This window comes from Pleurodeles waltl, chromosome 7 (genome assembly GCF_031143425.1).
Source record: "Pleurodeles waltl isolate 20211129_DDA chromosome 7, aPleWal1.hap1.20221129, whole genome shotgun sequence".
Taxonomy (NCBI): domain Eukaryota; kingdom Metazoa; phylum Chordata; class Amphibia; order Caudata; family Salamandridae; genus Pleurodeles; species Pleurodeles waltl.
In genome coordinates, this window is record NC_090446.1 from 112,896,881 (window position 1) to 112,921,316 (window position 24,436).

The 24,436-nt window shown below is 47.9% G+C and overlaps 1 protein-coding gene across 1 annotated transcript in view; it reads left to right on the plus strand.

The window, feature by feature from the left end:
• Positions 1-24,436, plus strand: part of STIP1 (stress induced phosphoprotein 1) — a 275,508-nt gene that overhangs the window by 30,493 nt on the left and 220,579 nt on the right. Inside the window, exon 2 of the mRNA XM_069243209.1 lies at positions 1,553-1,762. Coding sequence (XP_069099310.1) covers positions 1,553-1,762 — 210 coding nt within the window. The remainder of the gene's footprint in view (positions 1-1,552; positions 1,763-24,436) is intronic.

Sequence of the window (24,436 nt, forward strand, 5' to 3'; positions counted from 1 at the left end):
CACACTCCACTTAACCCCAATCACACACCCCACTCCAGGTTGCTCCACTCCAGTCCACCCCAATGCAGTCTGATTCACCACACGCCAATCCAATCCATTCCATCCCAGTCCAGCCCAATCCACCTCCTTCAGTGCACACCACCCAATCCACCCCACCACAGTTCAGTCCACCATACTCCAATCCATCCACCCTACCCCACTTCAATCCACCCTACCCCACCCAGTTCAATCCACCTCACCTCCATGCAGTCCACCCCAAGCCAACACCCTGTCCCCACTCCACCCGACTCTACTCCAGTGCATGCACTCTATTCCAATCCACCCCATCCCACTCCAGTCTGATCTAATCCGCCCGCTCCAGTCCAGTCTAATCCAATCCATCTCACTTAGTCCAGTCTAATCCACCCCACCCAGTCCAATCTAATCCACCACTCTTGTCATATCTCGTCCACCCCAGCCCACTCCATTCCAATCCACCCTACCGATATCACTCAAATCCAAACCACCCACCCAATCCAGTCTAATTCACCCCACTTGAATCCATCCCATTCCACCCCACACCGATCCACTCAATCCACCTCACTTTACCCTAATATAGTCCACCCCATTCTACTCAATCCAGTCCCCCCACTACCTCAGTCCACTTCAACCCTGTTCCACCCCACCCCACCACACTCTCTGCCACTGAACCCTACTCTCCTCTACTCAACTCTGACACTCTAATCCTCCTCCTCCATTCTGCGACATTCAAACATGGGCATCCACTCTGTCACTCTGCTCCCTCGCGCCACGCCACTTACTTTTAGCCATGCTGAAGTGGAGGCACACTGATGTACAACATGGCAAAACACACTGCCAAAGTCAATAGCACTTGTATAGGCGAGACCTGTTGCCTTTGCCAATCCTTTTTTTTTTTTTTTTTTTTTGTTTTACATACAAGTATTGAACCATTCCTACCTACACTTGTTAAACAAGTGTTTTCGAATTTGCAGTACATTATCGCCCCTTTCCCTTATTTCATCAACACGTTTTTTGGTAGTTACAGTATTATTGAAAATTGTTGCTTCTTTAGTCTTATCGGTGTAGGTGACACCTTCGCAGTAGGGTTATGCAGTGCAAAACTTGTCACGTTTTTGTATTTAAATATATTTATACTCCGGCGTTGCCTCGGCGTCCTGTTATTCGGATGTGAATGCTGCACAGAAATAGTGACTATTTCCGATAACATTTTAGTCAAGTTTCACCCAATTTTCAGTGCCTGAAAAGGGGGTGTAGGCAAATTGCAATTGTGTTTTTTTTTTTTTTTTTTCTTGTTCAATATTTCTGACTCCTTGTATTTTCACATGCCTGGTGTGCGGCGACATTGTATTTTTCATGTACCTTACAGTCTTTCTAGTAAATGTAAGACGTGTGAGTGTTCGTTTTGTGAACTTGGCAAGGAGTTTCTTTCATTACGTGCATTTTTGGGTTCTCGAGTCCAAGAGTGCAAACTCGTTATGCTGTTTCTAATATGCTTTGATTTAATTATGTGTATTTCTGCTTTTCCTCGAAGGCAAACGAATTAAAGGAAAAAGGCAACAAAGCCTTGAGCGCTGGCAACTTCGAAGAAGCAGTGAAATGCTATTCTGAAGCAATCACACTGGACCCAAAGAATCATGTGTTGTATAGCAATCGGTCTGCGGCTTACGCTAAGAAGAGGGAGTTCCAAAAGGCTTTGGATGATGGGTGCAAGACTGTGGAGCTTAAGCCGGACTGGGGAAAGGTAAGAACGTGACTGAAACTGTTGTGTGGTCTAGAGGCGAAGCAAAAGAAACAGTTTGTGAAAATGGATACCTAGATTCTTAATTTGAAAATGTTTGTTTTGGAGTTAATTTGTTCAGCTGGTGACAACAGTGGAAATGTACTCATGGCAGGGATTGTAGTCATTATTCAGAAAATGTACATGGTGGTTTGGAGTCCCATCTGATGGTGCCAACTTTTTTTTTATTTTTTATTTGCTGCATTCGAAACTAATAAAGGTCAGCGTAAGAAAAGGTTTTTATACTTCTATTGGTTGTTTCTTGCAGTCCTTATCACACTAGTTCTAATTGTGATAAAAAATATTGAATCTAGACTTCAAATAATTTACCCGTAATGCAGTGCCAAATACTAAATACTATTGAACGAGAAAGTTGCCAACTTTCAGTACTACCCATGAAGCATTACCTGTCTTAACAATCCATAGTTTTAACAAATTGTGAGTATTAATGGGATATAGGGCATTGGTACAGGGCTCAATTTGTATAAGAAAGTGTTGGTGTCTGAAGCTCCTCTCAGAAGCCCGTGGCTAGTCAAAACATTGGTGTGCCAAATACCAAGGTTTGTAGGCTTAAACCCCCCTCATGCATCTTGGATCCTCTACCATACAAATCGTTCTCCTTCATCTAACTCTTGCAGATTCCTGCTTTCTTCCTTTGTGACTGGTTTGCTTTCTTTCTCTTCCTCTGGCTTTGTGATCTGTGTGTTTTCCCACTTCTGTGCTCAGTAATATCTGATGTGGAAAAATAAGTGGTGGTGACCCCCGACCTGCTCAAAATAAGTATGGCATGGGTGAAGAATCAGTGGTGGGGAACAGCAAGTTAAAGATGTTTGCTTATGCATGTCCTTTCTCCCTTTAATATAATCGGTATAGTTATTCCTGTTAGATGGTGAAGTTTTCTAATTCGTGAAGGTGTATAATAAAATGTTTCTTTACAATGAGTACTGTATGTATTAAAATTTTGTTTAGGGGTTGCTTTTATGCGATCTTTTTAGTTTATTTTACCTGCCTGGCGATGTCTAGACACAAAGCATTGGCATTTGTTATTCCTTGCCATAGTGGAAAGGTCTATTTGTATAAAACTGATTGTAGGAGGTGCTGAGCTGTATTGCTTAAGGAACTTTCGTGACAATCCCCCAAGCAGTCAGTAGATTAATGTTTCCAAACCAAGCAGATATCTCTGATTTTTGATATTGTTGGCCACTGGTCAACACTAGAACTTTGAATATTAAGCTATCAAACTTCTTCCCTTTGCATGTTCAGATACAACTCTTCTGTGATGCCAGTCACATGCTTGAATCATTTCACGTCCTCTAAATGGGAGTCCCATGATAAAACTAGAAAGCAGTATAGAACCTTCAATTTAGTAACACTTCCCTATCTTTTAAAGGAACCAAACTCCAACCAGTCAGGCTACAGCACCTTCTAGAACACTCCCCTCTGAGGCTTCCTACCGGCAGATTTTCAACTGCACCTCATGTGAAGGGAGTGTCCCCTGAGCTCTGCTCATTTGAACTATATTTTTACAAAATACAGAAGGATAACCATTCATACAGTTTGTACTATCAACAGCCTACCATCTGCAGGTGAAATCTGACTGCCTACATTGTCAGACTTGGCTTAAAAAACAAGACTTTTCAGACCATATGGAACCTGTGGGAAGAAGAGCCTGCACTCTGACGAACAGCCTAAGGACTGCATATATAGTGTCTCTACCATCTCACAAGGTAAATGATTCTAAAATTTTCTGTACGTTATCCTCTAAAACCTTAAAAGACAGAGAAGAGAGATTATTATGGCTTCAAAAGCAAAGGCACCATAGTTTCTCAAGAAGATAGTGTGGATTTGTCTACCTCTGCTTAAAAAAAAAAAAAAAAAAAAAAGTTCAGAAGAGAGATGGGGTCAGAAAGTCAACTACCCAAAGAACCCCTTCCCCCAAAAAAGGCTTTGAAAAGAGCCACCATGTGTCTTCTTCAAAAGAGCGAATTCCATATATTTTTCTGGGAAAAACGCTCTTGTAAGCTGTAAACCCCCCCCCCCCCCCCCCCACTAATTCTCTTCCGAAAAATCAAAAATCTGAACCTACCACACCATCTACTCCGGTGCTGGTGAAATGTAAAAAACAGTTGTTGGCATCGTTGACAAAAAAAAAAAAGTCTCCCACACTGTCTTCGACATTGACTACAGCACCAGTGACAGCAGTAATTATCGTCAGTTTGTGTGTGTGTATACCCCTGCATGAGCAGAGGTGCCCCTACAAACTCCAGCTCCAGTACACTGGACTTTGTAAGTGCGGGGAAGCCATTTTACCCGTGTACTGGTCACAGATCACTACCTGATCCTGCTACATAATGGTAACTCCGAACCTGGGCATGTTTGGTATTAAACATGTCAGAATCGTTCCCCAATACAGTTGCCATTATTGGTTCTATGATTCCATGCACTCTGGGGCTTGTGAGAGGACCCCCAGCATTGCTCCTACTAGTCTTCTGAGGTTTTCTGGGAGGTAACACCCTCTCACTTGGAAACAGGTGTTACATGGCTTGCGAGAGGTAGCCTCCCCAAGTCACTGGTATGCTTTGAAGGGCACATTCGGTGTCGTCCTTGCATAAACCGGTTTGCACCAGTACAGGGACCCCCGGTCCCTGCTCTGGCACGAAACTGGACAATGAAAAGGGGAGTGACCACCTGGAGTGCCCAGAGCTTCTCCAGGTGGCCACTTGTTCTTACCATCTTGAATCCAAGTTCGGCAGAGGCCCCGGGATCATCGGAGTGACCAGGTCAGGTAGGTGATGTCACACCCCCTCCTGATAGGTGGTCACCCCCTGCTAGTTGAACAGTCTTCTTGCTCCCCCCCCCCCCCCCCCCCCAGACACACACACCTTTTTTTTTTTTTTTCTTTCCTTTTTCTTCTTCCCCTGGGGCTATTTAGGGGCTCCCTCTTGGGTGGGTCCTCAGATTCGACATGCAAGATTCCAGCAGGACTCCTCTGTATCGCTTACTTAATCTTCTGGCCCCAGGGACTGCAACTTCCGCGATGACTCCGCTTTGCAACATAGTTTCTCCGGCTCCTTCCCACAACTGCAACATTTCCCCGGCTGTGCATCCTCTGAGGGCAACGAGTCTTCAGCCTGCACAAGAAGAAGGAATCTCCCTTGGAGTGAAGGAGTCACTCCCCTGCATCTGCAGACACTGGCTGCATGGATCTTCTCTCCACTGGAGCCGCTTGGATCCTGCATAACAGTTCGTGGTCTGGAGTGGTCCCCCAACTTAAGAGACGGTAAGCCCTTGCCTCTTCTTGCTAGATAATACCCCTGTGTACCACGACTCTTGCAGCTACCAAAGCTTGTTTGTTCCTCCTCCAAGGGATCTTCAGGCTCCGTGTGGCCCCGGCCACCTGCACTTCCACCTGCAACGCACAGTCTCCTGCCTGCTGCTCCAGAGGCGTGGGACACCTCTTCAGGTGTGCTTAGTGGGCCTCTGCGACTCCTGTGTCTGCTGCCCGTGGGTTGCCTGTGGGGGCTGCCTACTCTTCCTGTGACTCTTCCAGCTGCTGAGGGTCACCTCGGAGTCCCCTGGACCTTGCTGGTCCGGTCCAGCCTTGGAAAACCTTATTTTCAGACTCTTGCAGTTGCCAAGGCTTGTTGGTGGTTTTCCAGCAACTGGGACCCACTGCATAATGACCGCCGACGTGGCACTTGCATCACTCCTGGGACTCCTCTATGGCTCCTGTGCTCCACTGCTGACTTTCTTCGTCAACCTGGTCCCGCATCCACTGAAGGATGGGTAGTGGCTCCTACCACAACTGGACATTCCATCACAAACTGGACTTGGTCCCCTTCCTTTGCAGATCCTTTTCTCTCAGGGTCCACCTTCAGGTTCTTCCTGTCTTGTCTGTGTCTTGCACAATCCTTTTCCAAAGCCGTCCTGTTGGTTTTGGGGATAACCAGGTACTTACCTTTGCTCTCCTGGATGCTGGGGGGGTCACTCTGGTACTCACCTCTTGGGGTTCCTAGTTCCTCCAACTCCCTTCTACTGATTCCACTTCCTTGGGTGGGAGATTGCCTTTCACATTCCATTTTTTAAGTATATGGTTTAGCCCTCCCCTGGTGCCCTCACTGTTTGCCATTGCTCTTACCAATGCCTATTGCTTTCTATGCTATTTATTGATCGCTAATGTGTATATAATAGTGTGTTTACTTACCTCCATTTGGGGTATTGCCTATTTAGTATTTGTGTTACTATAATAAAGTACATTTCTTTTTGTAACACTGTGTGGTTCTTTCGTGTGTGTAAGTGCTGTGTGACTGTAGTGGTATTTCATAAGCTTTTATGTCTCCTAGATAAGTCTTGGCTGCTCATCTACAGCTACCTCTTGGGAGCCCTGTTTTCCGAGACACTGCCTGCACATCACTAATAGTGGATATCTGGACCTGGTCTAAGGTGATACCACCATAGGTGCTCACCACACACCAGGCCAGCTTCCTACATTGGTGACGCAGCAGTGGGATAAGATACTTGCAATTGCCTTATCACTCCGTCACTAGTCACTCTGCACAGAAAAGACTGCATGTAGTGTGTACCTAACAGCTAGTACTAGTTGTAAAGATTTCTAGTCTCCTAAGTTTGGGCAAGCTATGGGTCTAGCATAGCCCTTGCTCTAAACTTTCCTAGGGAGCCTAGTTGTTTGCGTAGTTAGGTACACCCACACCTCTCTAGCAAGAATGTCTTCCGTAGAGATCAACTCACAGGTCCCAGACTCTCACTATGAGGGTCTTACTTTCCAAGAGCTGAGGGAGATATGTACCTTAAGAAAACTGAAGACCGGGAGAAATCTCAATAAGAGTCTGCTTCTAGGGTTACTCCTCCAGGCTGTCCAGGACAATGCAGGCAGCCAGGAGGAAGTAGAAACTGATCCTACAGTCCTAGACAGGATAGATTTAGGCTACACTGGGGAGTGTTAGGTAGAACCTGGGGATCAACACAACCCTGTTAGGAGCACTCCAGGTAGTTAGAGGTGCGGTTATGTCAGTAGGCCCACCTTTACTCCTAGAGAGTTGGTTCAGAGAGTCCCCAGGAGGAGGGATAGGTCCTCCTCTGTCAATACTAGTGTCTCCTCGGTATCTGAGGGGAGCCACTGCTTCACCTCAGGGGAAGATTCCTTAGATAGGGAGCTTAGGACACCGAGGTTGGAGGAGACCAAGCTGAGGTTGCAGCAGCAACAGCTAGCCCTAGCTAGATAGGGAGGCTTTGGCAGTGGAAAGAGAGATACCGGGTTTGGGGTTAGCACCCCATGGTGGCAGCAATCTTGGCTTTAGGAACACCAGAATCAGGGAGGACTGTTAGGATTCTAGGAACCTGAGCAAAAATAATCCCACATTACAAGGTGGGAGATGATAGTTATAAATGGTATACTGCTTTGGAGAGGACCTGTAAAGTTCAGAAGGTCCCTCACAGGCAGTGGGCAGCAATCTTGTTGCTCTCCTTCTCTAACAAAGGCAGAAACAATCTTATCACTGTCAGAGAGAAAGACCGAGACAATTGTACAGCACTCAAACATGCACTGTTAGATGGTTTTGGTTTGACCACTGAACAATACAGGGTTAGTTCAGGAAAACCAAAAAGTAGTCCTCTCGAGATTGGGTAGATTTTGTGGACTGCTCAGTTAGAGCTCTGGAAGGCTGGTTTCATGGGAGCAGAGTGAGTGACTAAGAGGGCTTATACAAGTTGATTCTAAGAGGGCACATTTTAAATTACTGTATATCTGATCAGCTGGATCAATACCTAGTGGACTCTGATCTGACCTCTCCCCAAGAATTGGGAAAGAAGACAGACAAGTGGATCTGCACCAGGGTGAGTAGAATAACTCACACAGGGGTGACCACAACAAGAAGGAAGCAGGTAAGCATCAGAATAAGGGTTGGGACAAAGGTAAAACTAAAGAGTCTTCATCAGGCCCACAAACGCCTGTGGGGTGGAAATAAATCCTCTTCCTCAAACTTTAGGAAACCATGGTGCTACATCTGTAAGAACAAAGGCCATGGGCAGGGGACAGCTCCTGTCTGAAAAGCACCAAGCCTCTCACCACTACTAATACCACTTCTACTCCTAGTGCCCCTAGCAATAGCAATAGTAGTGTTAACAATAATAACAGTAGTCAGTCCAAAAGTGTAGCTGCGCTCACCTTGGGGACTTTAGTGGGATCTGGGCTAGTCAGAGGCTGTGTTGGTCTCTGATTGGGGGGGGGGGGGGCATCCTAGCTGCCCGTCCCATTACCATGGGTAAGTACAGGCAGAATATTTTTTATCAATGGTGTTGAGGCCTACAGGGACATAGGTGCCAGTGTCACTATGGTGGCTGAAAAACTGGTGTCTCCTGAGCAAAGGAACACAAAAAGGATGATGGACGGAGTGCTGACAATGCAAACACTCACCCCAAGTCACAGATCTGGGTTTAATCCATCGTTTTTTTGCTGCCCATGCCATTCCAGTTTGGACCCAGCCATATGCAAATCAGTCTTGACCCTGTTCCCCATGGGAACAGTCCAGCCCGAACTGACAGGCCAGGTCTTCCCTGGACTGGAAACAAGCATCCTGGGACCGGTTTCGGGGTTTAACCCCTCATCAGCCAGGCTAGCTTGAATCCAGTGGCATGGGAAGCACGGGACCCACGTCTGGGCATATCCTTCCCACTTAGGGCAACATTAGCAACACAAAAAGGATGATGGACGGAGTGCTGACAATGCAAACACTCACCCCCAGTCACAGATCTGGGTTTAATCCATCGTTTTTTTGCTGCCCATGCCATTCCAGTTTGGTGGACCCAGCCATATGCAAATCAGTCTTGACCCTGTTCCCCATGGAACAGTCCAGCCGGAACTGCCAGGCCAGGTCTTCCCTGGACTGGAAACTGGAAACAAGCATCCTGGGACCGGTTTCGGGGTTTCACCCCGAAACCGGTCCCAGGATGCTTTCCGGTCCAGTGAGGACCTGGCTTGGCAGTTCGGTCTGGACTGTTCCCATGAGGAACAGGGTCAAGACTGATTTGCATATGGCTGGGTCCAAACTGGGGTGGCATGGTGAGCAAAAGAACGATGGATCAAACCCAGATCTATGACTGGGGGTGAGTGTCTGACAATGTTCAGCATTCCGTCCATCACTTGTTTTTGCTTTGTCTCCTGAGCAAACCCTACTTGGTCACATGTATCAAGTGACTGATGCTCACAGTAACACTATAGTTCGATGGCATCTGTCGCTGTAGATACGCATGTTTTGCAATAGCTCGCCATCTGGTGTTGGGCCGGAGTGTTACAAGTTGTTTTTCTTCGAAGAAGTCTTTAGAGTCACGGGACCGAGTGACTCCTCCTTTTGTCTCCATTGCGCATGGGCGTCGACTCCATCTTCGATTGTTTTTTTTCCGCCATCGGGTTCGGACGTGTTTCTGTCGCTCCGAGTTTCGGAACGGAAAGATAGCTAATTTCGGAAGATTTTCGTCGGTATTGTTGCGTTCGGGATCGGCGTAATTAGATTCAACACCGCATCGAAGATCGAAGAGCTCCGGTGCCCTTCGGGGTAGTTTTTCGATCCCCCGTCGGGGCCTGGTCGGCCCGACCGCGTGCTGAAGAACGCCGATGGAACGGACCCCGTTCCGTTTCTGCCCCAAATGCCACAATAAATACCCCTATACAGACCAACACTTGGTCTGTAACCTGTGCCTGTCACCTGAGCACAGTGAAGACACCTGCGAGGCCTGTCGTGCGTTCCGGTCCCGAAAAACACTCCGAGACCGTCGAGCCAGAAGACTTCAGATGGCGTCCGCGCCGACAGCCCACCGAGAGTTCGAGGAACAAGAAGAGGAAGGTACCTTCTCGATCCAAGAATCGGACTCCGAAGGATTCGACGATACACAAACCGTGAGTAAGACGTCGAAAACCACACAGAGGAAGATTTACAAGGCCCAGGGGACGCCACTGCCATCAGGCCATGGCTCCACCCATAAATTCGGTGACCGACCGTCGGCACCGAAAAAGGCCCAAACAGTGCCGAGATCGTCCGACTCCGGTCGAGACACCGGCACGCAGCCTTCTCGGGACCGAGAAAGTGCTGGAGACAAGCCTCGACACCGAGATGCCGGTGCGGACACGGCTCGACGCCGAGACAGCGGCACCGAAGAAGATAGACGCCGAGAGGTTTCGGCCCCGAAAAAGAAAAAAGTCACCTCGGAGCCGAAAAAACACGCAGACAGGGTTTCGGTGACGAAACAAACTGCAAGCGACCCAGCTTCAGGCTCTTATACAGAAGAGCACTCGCTAACCTCCCAAATGCAAAAGCATAGGTTTGAGGAAGAGCTACAATCAACTGATGTAGACCATACGCAAAAGCGTATTTTCATACAGCAGGGGACAGGAAAAATAAGCACCCTTCCCCCCATTAGAAGAAAGAGAAGGTTGGAGTTCCAAACTGAACAGACACCACAACCAAAAGTGGTGAAAAGAGTTACCCCACCACCCTCTCCTCCGCCCGTGATTAACGTCTCACCAGCACAAACTCCATCACACTCCCCAGCTCACACCACCATAAGCCAGGGTGACCAAGATCAAGACGCATGGGACCTATACGACGCCCCAGTGTCAGATAACAGTCCGGAGGCATACCCTGCGAAGCCATCTCCACCAGAGGACAGCACCGCGTATTCTCAAGTGGTGGCTAGAGCAGCACAATTTCAGAACGTAAGCCTCCACTCAGAACAGGTCGAGGCTGATTTTTTTATTCAACACACTCTCCTCCACCCACAGCTCATACCAAAGCCTGCCTATGCTCCCTGGTATGCTCCGGCACGCAAAAGACATCTTTAAGGAGCCGGTCAAAAGTAGGGCTATCACACCAAGGGTGGAAAAAAAGTATAAGGCGCCTCCTACAGACCCGGTTTTCATCACTACACAGCTGCCACCAGACTCTGTCAGCTGCACGGACAATTAATACATCTGTAACTATCAGAAGGCATGCATGGCTCCGAACGTCTGGATTTAAACCAGAGATTCAACAAGCAGTTCTCAATATGCCTTTTAACGAAAAAGAACTGTTCGGTCCAGAAGTGGACACAGCGATTGAGAAACTCAAAAAAGATACGGACACTGCCAAAGCCATGGGCGCACTCTACTCCCCGCAGAGCAGAGGCAATTACAGCACATTCCGTAAAACACCCTTTCGAGGGGGGTTTCGGGGTCAGAGCACACAAGCCAGCACCTCACAAGCAACACCGTCCAGTTACCAGGGACAGTATAGAGGAGGTTTTCGGGGACAATATAGAGGAGGGCAATTCCCTAGGAATAGAGGAAGATTTCAGAGCCCCAAAACCCCTACTACTAAACAGTGACTCACATGTCACTCACCCCCTCCACACAACACCAGTGGGGGGAAGAATAAGTCATTATTACAAAGCATGGGAGGAAATCACTACAGACACTTGGGTTCTAGCAATTATCCAACATGGTTATTGCATAGAATTTCTACAATTCCCTCCAAACATACCACCAAAAGCACAAAATTTGACAACACACCATTCCAATCTCCTGGAAATAGAAGTGCAGGCACTATTGCAAAAGAATGCAATCAAATTAGGGCCAAACACACAAATAAACACAGGAGTTTACTCACTGTACTTTCTGATACCAAAGAAGGACAAAACGCTGAGACCAATCCTAGACCTCAGAGTAGTGAACACTTTCATCAAATCAGACCACTTTCACATGGTCACTGTAAGGAAATGCCTCCTTGGCATGGTTGCCCCCTGACTTTTTGCCTTTGCTGATGCTATGTTTACAATTGAAAGTGTGCTGGGGCCTGCTAACCAGGCCCCAGCACCAGTGTTCTTTCCCTAACCTGTACTTTTGTATCCACAATTGGCAGACCCTGGCATCCAGATCAGTCCCTTGTAACTGGTACTTCTAGTACCAAGGGCCCTGATGCCAAGGAAGGTCTCTAAGGGCTGCAGCATGTCTTATGCCACCCTGGAGACCTCTCACTCAGCACAGACACACTGCTTGCCAGCTTGTGTGTGCTAGTGAGGACAAAACGAGTAAGTCGACATGGCACTCCCCTCAGGGTGCCATGCCAGCCTCTCACTGCCTATGCAGTATAGGTAAGACACCCCTCTAGCAGGCCTTACAGCCCTAAGGCAGGGTGCACTATACCATAGGTGAGGGTACCAGTGCATGAGCATGGTACCCCTACAGTGTCTAAACAAAACCTTAGACATTGTAAGTGCAGGGTAGCCATAAGAGTATATGGTCTGGGAGTCTGTCAAACACGAACTCCACAGCACCATAATGGCTACACTGAAAACTGGGAAGTTTGGTATCAAACTTCCCAGCACAATAAATGCACACTGATGCCAGTGTACATTTTATTGTAAAATACACCACAGAGGGCACCTTAGAGGTGCCCCCTGAAACTTAACCGACTATCTGTGTAGGCTGACTAGTTTTAGCAGCCTGCCACAAACCGAGACATGTTGCTGGCCCCATGGGGAGAGTGCCTTTGTCACTCTGAGGCCAGTAACAAAGCCTGCACTGGGTGGAGATGCTAACACCTCCCCCAGGCAGGAATTGTCACACCTGGCGGTGAGCCTCAAAGGCTCACCTCCTTTGTGCCAACCCAGCAGGACACTCCAGCTAGTGGAGTTGCCCGCCCCCTCCGGCCAGGCCCCACTTTTGGCGGCAAGGCCGGAGAAAATAATGAGAAAAACAAGGAGGAGTCACTGGCCAGTCAGGACAGCCCCTAAGGCGTCCTGAGCTGAAGTGACTCTAACTTTTAGAAATCCTCCATCTTGCAGATGGAGGATTCCCCCAATAGGGTTAGGATTGTGACCCCCTCCCCTTGGGAGGGGGCACAAAGAGGGTGTACCCACCCTCAGGGCTAGTAGCCATTGGCTACTAACCCCCCAGACCTAAACACGCCCTTAAATTTAGTATTTAAGGGCTACCCTGAACCCTAGAAAATCAGATTCCTGCAACTACAAGAAGAAGGACTGCCCAGCTGAAAACCCCTGCAGCGGAAGACCAGAAGACGACAACTGCCTTGGCTCCAGAAACTCACCGGCCTGTCTCCTGCCTTCCAAAGATCCTGCTCCAGCGACGCCTTCCAAAGGGACCAGCGACCTCGACATCCTCTGAGGACTGCCCCTGCTTCGAAAAGACAAGAAACTCCCGAGGACAGCGGACCTGCTCCAAGAAAAGCTGCAACTTTGTTTCCAGCAGCTTTAAAGAACCCTGCAAGCTCCCCGCAAGAAGCGTGAGACTTGCAACACTGCACCCGGCGACCCCGACTCGGCTGGTGGCGACCCAACACCTCAGGAGGGACCCCAGGACTACTCTGATACTGTGAGTACCAAAACCTGTCCCCCCTGAGCCCCCACAGCGCCGCCTGCAGAGGGAATCCCGAGGCTTCTCCTGACCGCGACTCTTTGAACCTAAAGTCCCGACGCCTGGGAGAGACCCTGCACCCGCAGCCCCCAGGACCTGAAGGACCGGACTTTCACTGGAGAAGTGACCCCCAGGAGTCCCTCTCCCTTGCCCAAGTGGAGGTTTCCCCGAGGAATCCCCCCCTTGCCTGCCTGCAGCGCTGAAGAGATCCCGAGATCTCTCATAGACTAACATTGAAAACCCGACGCTTGTTTCTACACTGCACCCGGCCGCCCCCGCGCTGCTGAGGGTGAAATTTCTGTGTGGACTTGTGTCCCCCCCGGTGCCCTACAAAACCCCCCTGGTCTGCCCTCCGAAGACGCGGGTACTTACCTGCAAGCAGACCGGAACCGGGGCACCCCCTTCTCTCCATTCTAGCCTATGTGTTTTGGGCACCACTTTGAACTCTGCACCTGACCGGCCCTGAGCTGCTGGTGTGGTGACTTTGGGGTTGCTCTGAACCCCCAACGGTGGGCTACCTTGGACCAAGAACTAAGCCCTGTAAGTGTCTTACTTACCTGGTTAACCTAACACATACTTACCTCCCCTAGGAACTGTGAAAATTGCACTAAGTGTCCACTTTTAAAACAGCTATTTGTGAATAACTTGAAAAGTATACATGCAATTTTGATGATTTGAAGTTCCTAAAGTACTTACCTGCAATACCTTTCGAATGAGATATTACATGTAGAATTTGAACCTGTGGTTCTTAAAATAAACTAAGAAAAGATATTTTTCTATATAAAAACCTATTGGCTGGATTTGTCTCTGAGTGTGTGTACCTCATTTATTGTCTATGTGTATGTACAACAAATGCTTAACACTACTCCTTGGATAAGCCTACTGCTCGACCACACTACCACAAAATAGAGCATTAGTATTATCTATTTTTACCACTATTTTACCTCTAAGGGGAACCCTTGGACTCTGTGCATGCTATTCCTTACTTTGAAATAGCACATACAGAGCCAACTTCCTACATTGGTGGATCAGCGGTGGGGTACAAGACTTTGCATTTGCTGGACTACTCAGCCAATACCTGATCACACGACAAATTCCAAAATTGTCATTAGAAATTGATTTTTGCAATTTGAAAAGTTTTCTAAATTCTTAAAAGACCTGCTAGGGCCTTGTGTTAGATCCTGTTTAGCATTTCTTTTAGAGTTTAAAAGTTTGTAAAAGTTTGAATTAGATTCTAGAACCAGTTGTAGATTCTTAAAAAGTATTCCAACTTTTAGAAGCAAAATGTCTAGCACAGATGTGACTGTGGTGGAACTCGACACCACACCTTACCTCCATCTTAAGATGAGGGAGCTAAGGTCACTCTGTAAAATAAAGAAAATAACAATGGGCCCCAAACCTACCAAAATACAGCTCCAGGAGCTTTTGGCAGAGTTTGAAAAGGCCAACCCCTCTGAGGGTGGCAACTCAGAGGAAGAGGATAGTGACTTGGAGGACAATTCCCCCCTACCAGTCCTATCTAGGGAGAACAGGGTCCCTCAAACCCTGACTCCAAAAATAATAGTCAGAGATGCTGGTTCCCTCACAGGAGAGACCAACACCTCTGAAATCACTGAGGATAGCCCCAGTGAAGAGGACATCCAGTTAGCCAGGATGGCCAAAAGATTGGCTTTGGAAAGACAGATCCTAGCCATAGAGAGGGAAAGACAAGAGATGGGCCTAGGACCCATCAATGGTGGCAGCAACATAAATAGGGTCAGAGATTCTCCTGACATGTTGAAAATCCCCAAAGGGATTGTAACTAAATATGAAGATGGTGATGACATCACCAAATGGTTCACAGCTTTTGAGAGGGCTTGTGTAACCAGAAAAGTGAACAGATCTCACTGGGGTGCTCTCCTTTGGGAAATGTTCACAGGAAAGTGTAGGGATAGACTCCTCACACTCTCTGGACAAGATGCAGAATCTTATGACCTCATGAAGGGTACCCTGATTGAGGGCTTTGGATTCTCCACTGAGGAGTACAGGATTAGGTTCAGGGGGGCTCAAAAATCCTCGAGCCAGACCTGGGTTGACTTTGTTGACTACTCAGTGAAAACACTAGATGGTTGGATTCAAGGCAGTGGTGTAAGTAATTATGATGGGCTGTACAATTTATTTGTGAAAGAACACCTGTTAAGTAATTGTTTCAATGATAAACTGCATCAGCATCTGGTAGACCTAGGACCAATTTCTCCCCAAGAATTGGGAAAGAAGGCGGACCATTGGGTCAAGACAAGGGTGTCCAAGACTTCAACAGGGGATGACCAAAAGAAAGGGGTCACAAAGACTCCCCAGGGGAAGGGTGATGAGACAACCAAAACTAAAAATAGTAAAGAGTCTTCTACAGGCCCCCAAAAACCTGCACAGGAGGGTGGGCCCAGAGCCTCTTCACAAAACAATGGGTACAAGGGTAAAAACTTTGATCCCAAAAAGGCCTGGTGTCATAGCTGTAAACAGCATGGACACCAAACTGGAGACAAGGCCTGTCCCAAGAAAGGTTCCACTCCAAACTCCCATCCAGGTAACACTGGTATGGCTAGTCTCCAAGTGGGATCAACAGTGTGCCCAGAGCAAATCAGGGTCCACACTGAAGCTACTCTAGTTTCTGAGGGTGGGGTGGATTTAGCCACACTAGCTGTCTGGCCGCCTAACATGCAAAAATACAGACAGCAACTCTTAATTAATGGGACTAGAATAGAGGGCCTGAGGGATACAGGTGCCAGTGTCACCATGGTGACAGAGAAACTGGTTTCCCCTGGCCAATACCTGACTGGAAAAACTTACACAGTCACCAACGCTGACAATCAGAGAAAAGTACATCCCATGGCAATGGTTACTTTAGAATGGGGAGGGGTCAATGGCCTGAAACAGGTGGTGGTCTCCTCAAATATCCCAGTGGACTGTCTGCTTGGAAATGACCTGGAGTCCTCAGCATGGGCTGAGGTAGAACTAAAAACCCATGCAGCAATGCTGGGTATCCCTGAACTGGTGTGTGTGAAAACAAGAGCACAGTGCAAGGCACAGGGTGAACAAGTAGAGCTGGAGTCTGGAAGAATGGCCCAGCCTACCAAGAGAACAGGAAAGTCAGTTGGGAAACCAACTGCAACACAGCAAAAGAAAGGGAACCTCTCTTCTCAGGAAGAAGTTCTGCCCTCTGAGGGAACTGAGCCTTTGGAGCTTGAACCTTATCAGGTTGAGCTCTTAGGCCCAGGGGGACCCTCAAGGGAGGAGCTGTGTAAGGGACAAGAAACCTGTCCCTCTCTTGAAGGCCTTAGGCAGCAAGCTGCTGAAGAGTCCAAAGGCAAGAAAAATGGAACGCATAGGGTCTATTGGGAGGATGGACTCCTGTACACTGAGGCCAGAGACCCCAAACCTGGTGCCACTAGGAGAGTGGTAGTGCCTCAGCTGTTCAGGAAGTTCATCCTAACATTGGCCCATGACATTCCCCTTGCTGGACATTTGGGACAAACCAAGACGTGGGAGAGGTTAGTCAACCACTTCTACTGGCCCAATATGTCCAACATGGTTAAGGAGTTTTGCCTCTCCTGCCCCACCTGTCAAGCCAGTGGTAAGACAGGTGGGCATCCAAAGGCCCCCCTCATTCCACTTCCAGTGGTGGGGGTTCCCTTTGAAAGAGTGGGTGTGGACATAGTTGGTCCACTGGAACCTCCCACAGCCTCAGGAAATATGTATATCCTGGTAGTAGTGGATCATGCTACCAGGTATCCTGAAGCTATTCCCCTTAGGTCGACTACTGCCCCTGCAGTAGCCAAGGCCCTCATTGGTATCTTTACCAGAGTGGGTTTCCCTAAGGAGGTGGTGTCTGACAGAGGTACCAACTTCATGTCAGCATACCTAAAGCACATGTGGAATGAGTGTGGGGTGACTTATAAATTCACTACACCATACCATCCACAAACTAATGGCTTAGTTGAGAGATTCAACAAGACATTAAAGGGCATGATCATGGGGCTCCCAGAAAAACTCAAAAGGAGATGGGATGTCCTCTTGCCATGTCTGCTTTTCGCTTACAGAGAGGTGCCACAGAAGGGAGTAGGATTCTCACCCTTTGAACTTCTGTTTGGTCATCCTGTAAGGGGACCACTTGCTCTTGTTAGAGAAGGCTGGGAGAGACCTCTCCATGAGCCTAAACAAGACATAGTGGACTATGTACTTGGCCTTCGCTCTAGAATGGCAGAGTACATGGAAAAGGCAACCAAAAACCTTGAGGCCAGCCAACAGCTCCAGAAGTTTTGGTATGACCAAAAGGCTGCACTGGTTGAGTTCCAACCAGGGCAGAAAGTCTGGGTTCTGGAGCCTGTGGCTCCCAGGGCACTCCAGGACAAATGGAGTGGCCCTTACCCAGTGCTAGAAAGGAAGAGTCAGGTCACCTACCTGGTGGACCTGGGCACAAGCAGGAGCCCCAAGAGGGTGATCCATGTGAACCGCCTTAAGCTCTTCCATGACAGGGCTGATGTGAATCTGTTGATGGTAACAGATGAGGATCAGGAGGCAGAGAGTGAACCTCTCCCTGATCTTCTATCATCAGACCCAAAAGATGGCTCAGTAGATGGGGTGATCTACTCAGACACCCTCTCTGGCCAACAGCAAGCTGATTGTAGGAGAGTCCTACAACAGTTTCCTGAACTCTTCTCCTTAACCCCTGGTCAGACACACCTGTGTACCCATGATGTGGACACAGGAGACAGCATGCCTGTCAAGAACAAAATCTTTAGACAGTCTGACCATGTTAAGGAAAGCATCAAGGTGGAAGTCCACAAGATGCTGGAATTGGGAGTGATTGAGCGCTCTGACAGCCCCTGGGCTAGCCCAGTGGTCTTAGTCCCCAAACCTCACACCAAAGATGGAAAGAAAGAGATGAGGTTTTGTGTGGACTACAGAGGGCTCAATTCTGTCACCAAGACAGATGCTCATCCAATTCCAAGAGCTGATGAGCTCATAGACAAATTAGGTGCTGCCAAATTCCTAAGTACCTTTGACTTGACAGCAGGGTACTGGCAAATAAAAATGGCACCTGGAGCAAAAGAGAAAACAGCATTCTCCACACCTGATGGGCATTATCAGTTTACTGTTATGCCCTTTGGTTTAAAGAATGCCCCTGCCACCTTCCAAAGGTTGGTGAATCAAGTCCTTGCTGGCTTGGAGTCCTTTAGCACAGCTTATCTTGATGATATTGCTGTCTTTAGCTCCACCTGGCAGGATCACCTGGTCCACCTGAGGAAGGTTTTGAAGGCTCTGCAATCTGCAGGCCTCTCTATCAAGGCATCCAAATGCCAGATAGGGCAGGGAACTGTGGTTTACTTGGGACACCTTGTAGGTGGAGGCCAAGTTCAGCCACTCCAACCCAAGATCCAGACTATTCTGGACTGGGTAACTCCAAAAACCCAGACTCCAGTCAGGGCATTCCTTGGCTTGACTGGGTATTACAGGAGGTTTGTGAAGGGATATGGATCCATTGTGACAGCCCTCACTGAACTCACCTCCAAGAAAATGCCCAAGAAAGTGAACTGGACTGTGGAATGCCAACAGGCCTTTGACACCCTGAAACAAGCAATGTGCTCAGCACCAGTTCTCAAAGCTCCAGATTATTCTAAGCAGTTCATTGTGCAGACTGATGCCTCTGAACATGGGATAGGGGCAGTTTTGTCCCAAACAAATGATGATGGCCTTGACCAGCCTGTTGCTTTCATTAGCAGGAGGTTACTCCCCAGGGAGCAGCGTTGGAGTGCCATTGAGAGGGAGGCCTTTGCTGTGGTTTGGTCCCTGAAGAAGCTGAGACCATATCTCTTTGGGACTCACTTCCTAGTTCAAACTGACCACAGACCTCTCAAATGGCTGATGCAAATGAAAGGTGAAAATCCTAAACTGTTGAGGTGGTCCATCTCCCTACAGGGAATGGACTTTATAGTGGAACACAGACCTGGGACTGCCCATGCCAATGCAGATGGCCTTTCCAGGTTCTTCCACTTAGAAAATGAAGACTCTCTTGGGAAAGGTTAGTCTCATCCTCTTTCGTTTGGGGGGGGGTTGTGTAAGGAAATGCCTCCTTGGCATGGTTGCCCCCTGACTTTTTGCCTTTGCTGATGCTATGTTTACAATTGAAAGTGTGCTGGGGCCTGCTAACCAGGCCCCAGCACCAGTGTTCTTTCCCTAACCTGTACTTTTGTATCCACAATTGGCAGACCCTGGCATCCAGATCAGTCCCTTGTAACTGGTACTTCTAGTACCAAGGGCCCTGATGCCAAGGAAGGTCTCTAAGGGCTGCAGCATGTCTTATGCCACCCTGGAGACCTCTCACTCAGCACAGACACACTGCTTGCCAGCTTGTGTGTGCTAGTGAGGACAAAACGAGTAAGTCGACATGGCACTCCCCTCAGGGTGCCATGCCAGCCTCTCACTGCCTATGCAGTATAGGTAAGACACCCCTCTAGCAGGCCTTACAGCCCTAAGGCAGGGTGCACTATACCATAGGTGAGGGTACCAGTGCATGAGCATGGTACCCCTACAGTGTCTAAACAAAACCTTAGACATTGTAAGTGCAGGGTAGCCATAAGAGTATATGGTCTGGGAGTCTGTCAAACACGAACTCCACAGCACCATAATGGCTACACTGAAAACTGGGAAGTTTGGTATCAAACTTCCCAGCACAATAAATGCACACTGATGCCAGTGTACATTTTATTGTAAAATACACCACAGAGGGCACCTTAGAGGTGCCCCCTGAAACTTAACCGACTATCTGTGTAGGCTGACTAGTTTTAGCAGCCTGCCACAAACCGAGACATGTTGCTGGCCCCATGGGGAGAGTGCCTTTGTCACTCTGAGGCCAGTAACAAAGCCTGCACTGGGTGGAGATGCTAACACCTCCCCCAGGCAGGAATTGTCACACCTGGCGGTGAGCCTCAAAGGCTCACCTCCTTTGTGCCAACCCAGCAGGACACTCCAGCTAGTGGAGTTGCCCGCCCCCTCCGGCCAGGCCCCACTTTTGGCGGCAAGGCCGGAGAAAATAATGAGAAAAACAAGGAGGAGTCACTGGCCAGTCAGGACAGCCCCTAAGGCGTCCTGAGCTGAAGTGACTCTAACTTTTAGAAATCCTCCATCTTGCAGATGGAGGATTCCCCCAATAGGGTTAGGATTGTGACCCCCTCCCCTTGGGAGGGGGCACAAAGAGGGTGTACCCACCCTCAGGGCTAGTAGCCATTGGCTACTAACCCCCCAGACCTAAACACGCCCTTAAATTTAGTATTTAAGGGCTACCCTGAACCCTAGAAAATCAGATTCCTGCAACTACAAGAAGAAGGACTGCCCAGCTGAAAACCCCTGCAGCGGAAGACCAGAAGACGACAACTGCCTTGGCTCCAGAAACTCACCGGCCTGTCTCCTGCCTTCCAAAGATCCTGCTCCAGCGACGCCTTCCAAAGGGACCAGCGACCTCGACATCCTCTGAGGACTGCCCCTGCTTCGAAAAGACAAGAAACTCCCGAGGACAGCGGACCTGCTCCAAGAAAAGCTGCAACTTTGTTTCCAGCAGCTTTAAAGAACCCTGCAAGCTCCCCGCAAGAAGCGTGAGACTTGCAACACTGCACCCGGCGACCCCGACTCGGCTGGTGGCGACCCAACACCTCAGGAGGGACCCCAGGACTACTCTGATACTGTGAGTACCAAAACCTGTCCCCCCTGAGCCCCCACAGCGCCGCCTGCAGAGGGAATCCCGAGGCTTCCCCTGACCGCGACTCTTTGAACCTAAAGTCCCGACGCCTGGGAGAGACCCTGCACCCGCAGCCCCCAGGACCTGAAGGACCGGACTTTCACTGGAGAAGTGACCCCCAGGAGTCCCTCTCCCTTGCCCAAGTGGAGGTTTCCCCGAGGAATCCCCCCCTTGCCTGCCTGCAGCGCTGAAGAGATCCCGAGATCTCTCATAGACTAACATTGAAAACCCGACGCTTGTTTCTACACTGCACCCGGCCGCCCCCGCGCTGCTGAGGGTGAAATTTCTGTGTGGACTTGTGTCCCCCCCGGTGCCCTACAAAACCCCCCTGGTCTGCCCTCCGAAGACGCGGGTACTTACCTGCAAGCAGACCGGAACCGGGGCACCCCCTTCTCTCCATTCTAGCCTATGTGTTTTGGGCACCACTTTGAACTCTGCACCTGACCGGCCCTGAGCTGCTGGTGTGGTGACTTTGGGGTTGCTCTGAACCCCCAACGGTGGGCTACCTTGGACCAAGAACTAAGCCCTGTAAGTGTCTTACTTACCTGGTTAACCTAACAAATACTTACCTCCCCTAGGAACTGTGAAAATTGCACTAAGTGTCCACTTTTAAAACAGCTATTTGTGAATAACTTGAAAAGTATACATGCAATTTTGATGATTTGAAGTTCCTAAAGTACTTACCTGCAATACCTTTCGAATGAGATATTACATGTAGAATTTGAACCTGTGGTTCTTACAATAAACTAAGAAAATATATTTTTCTATATAAAAACTTATTGGCTGGATTTGTCTCTGAGTGTGTGTACCTCATTTATTGTCTATGTGTATGTACAACAAATGCTTAACACTACTCCTTGGATAAGCCTACTGCTCGACCACACTACCACAAAATAGAGCATTAGTATTATCTATTTTTACCACTATTTTACCTCTAAGGGGAACCCTTGGACTCTGTGCATGCTATTCCTTACTTTGAAATAGCACATACAGAGCCAACTTCCTACAGTCACACTACAAGAAGTATTGCCATTGCTAAAACTACACGACTACATGGCAACTTTAGACCTCAAGGATGCTTATTTCCATATACCAATACACCCATCGCACAGGAAATACCTAAGGTTTGTATTCAAGGGAATACATTACCAATTCAAGGTACTGCCTTTCGGATTAACAACCGCACCAAGAGTCTTTACCAAATGTCTAGCGGTGGTCGCTGCACACATAAGAAGGCAGCAAATACATGTGTTCCCATATCTAGACGACTGGCTAATCAAGGCCCATTCGTTAATAGAGTGCTCAAATCACACAAATCATATCATACAAACCCTCTTCAAACTAGGGTTCACCGTCAATTTCACAAAATCCAAAATTCTGCCGCGCAAGGTACAACAATACCTGGGAGCCATAATAGACACATCAAAAGGAGTAGCCACTCCAAGTCCACAAAGAATTCAAAATTTCAACACCATCATACAACGCATGTATCCAACACAAAGGATACAAGCAAAGATGGTACTACAACTCCTAGGCATGATGTCTTCATGCATAGCCATTGTCCCAAACGCAAGACTGCACATGAGGCCCTTACAACAGTGCCTAGCATCACAATGGTCACAAGCACAGGGTCACCTTCTAGATCTGGTGTTAATAGACCGCCAAACTTACCTCTCGCTTCTGTGGTGGAACAACATAAATTTAAACAAAGGGCGGCCTTTCCAAGACCCAGTGCCACAATACGTAATAACAGATGCTTCCATGACAGGGTGGGGAGCACACCTCGATCAACACAGCATACAAGGACAATGGGACGTACATCAAACAAAACTGCATATAAATCACCTAGAACTTCTAGCAGTTTTTCAAGCACTAAAAGCTTTCCAACCAATAATAGTTCACAAATACATTCTCGTCAAAACAGACAACATGACAACAATGTATTATCTAAACAAGCAAGGGGGGACGCACTCCACGCAGTTAAGCCTGCTAGCACAAAAGATTTGGCGTTGGGCAATTCACAACCAAATTTGCCTAATAGCTCAATTTATACCAGGGATCCAAAATCAACTCGCAGACAATCTCTCTCGAGATCACCAACAGGTCCACGAATGGGAAATTCACCCCCAAATTCTGAACACTTATTTCAAACTCTGGGGAACACCTCAGATAGACTTGTTTGCGACAAAGGAGAACGCAAAATGCCAAAACTTCGCATCCAGATACCCACACAAACAGTCCCAAGGCAATGCCCTATGGATCAACTGGTCAGGGATATTTGCTTACGCTTTTCCTCCTCTCCCTCTCCTTCCTTACCTGGTAAACAAACTCAGTCAAAACAAACTCAAACTCATATTAATAGCACCAACTTGGGCAAGGCAACCCTGGTACACAACGCTGCTAGACCTATCAGTAGTACCCTGCATCAAATTGCCCAACAGGCCAGATCTGTTGACACAGCACAACCAAAAGATCAGACACCCAGATCCAGCATTGCTGAATCTAGCAATCTGGCTCCTGAAATCCTAGAATTCGGGCACTTACAACTTACCCAAGAATGTATGGAAGTCATAAAACAAGCCAGAAGGCCATCCACCAGGCACTGCTATGCAAGTAAATGGAAGAGGTTTGTTTGCTACTGCCATATTAATCAAATACAACCATTACACACAACTCCAGAACATGTAGTGGGTTACTTGCTTCACTTACAAAAAGCTAACCTAGCTTTCTCTTCCATTAAAATACACCTTGCAGCAATATCTGCATACCTGCAGACTACCTATTCAACTTCCCTATATAAAATACCAGTCATTAAAGCATTCATGGAGGGCCTTAGGAGAATTATACCACCATGAACACCACCTGTTCCTTCATGGAACCTAAATGTTGTCCTAACTAGACTTATGGGTCCACCTTTTGAACCCATGCACTCCTGCGAAATACAGTTCCTAACCTGGAAGGTGGCATTTCTCATCGCCATTACTTCCCTAAGAAGAGTAAGCGAGATTCAGGCGTTTACAATACAGGAACCTTTTATACAACTACACAAGAATAAGGTCGTCCTAAGGACCAATCCTAAATTTTTGCCAAAGGTTATTTCACCGTTCCATCTAAATCAAACAGTGGAACTTCCAGTGTTCTTTCCACAGCCACATACCGTAGCTGAAAGGGCACTACATACATTAGATGTCAAAAGAGCATTGATGTATTACATTGACAGAACAAAAAACATCAGAAAGACTAAACTATTTATTGCATTTCAAAAACCTCATGCAGGAAACCCAATATCAAAACAAGGTATAACCAGATGGATAGTTAAATGCATCCAAATCTGCTACCTTAAAGCTAAACGACAGCTGCCCATTACACCAAGGGCACACTCAACCAGAAAGAAAGGTGCTACCATGGCCTTTCTAGGAAACATCCCAATGCAAGAAATATGTAA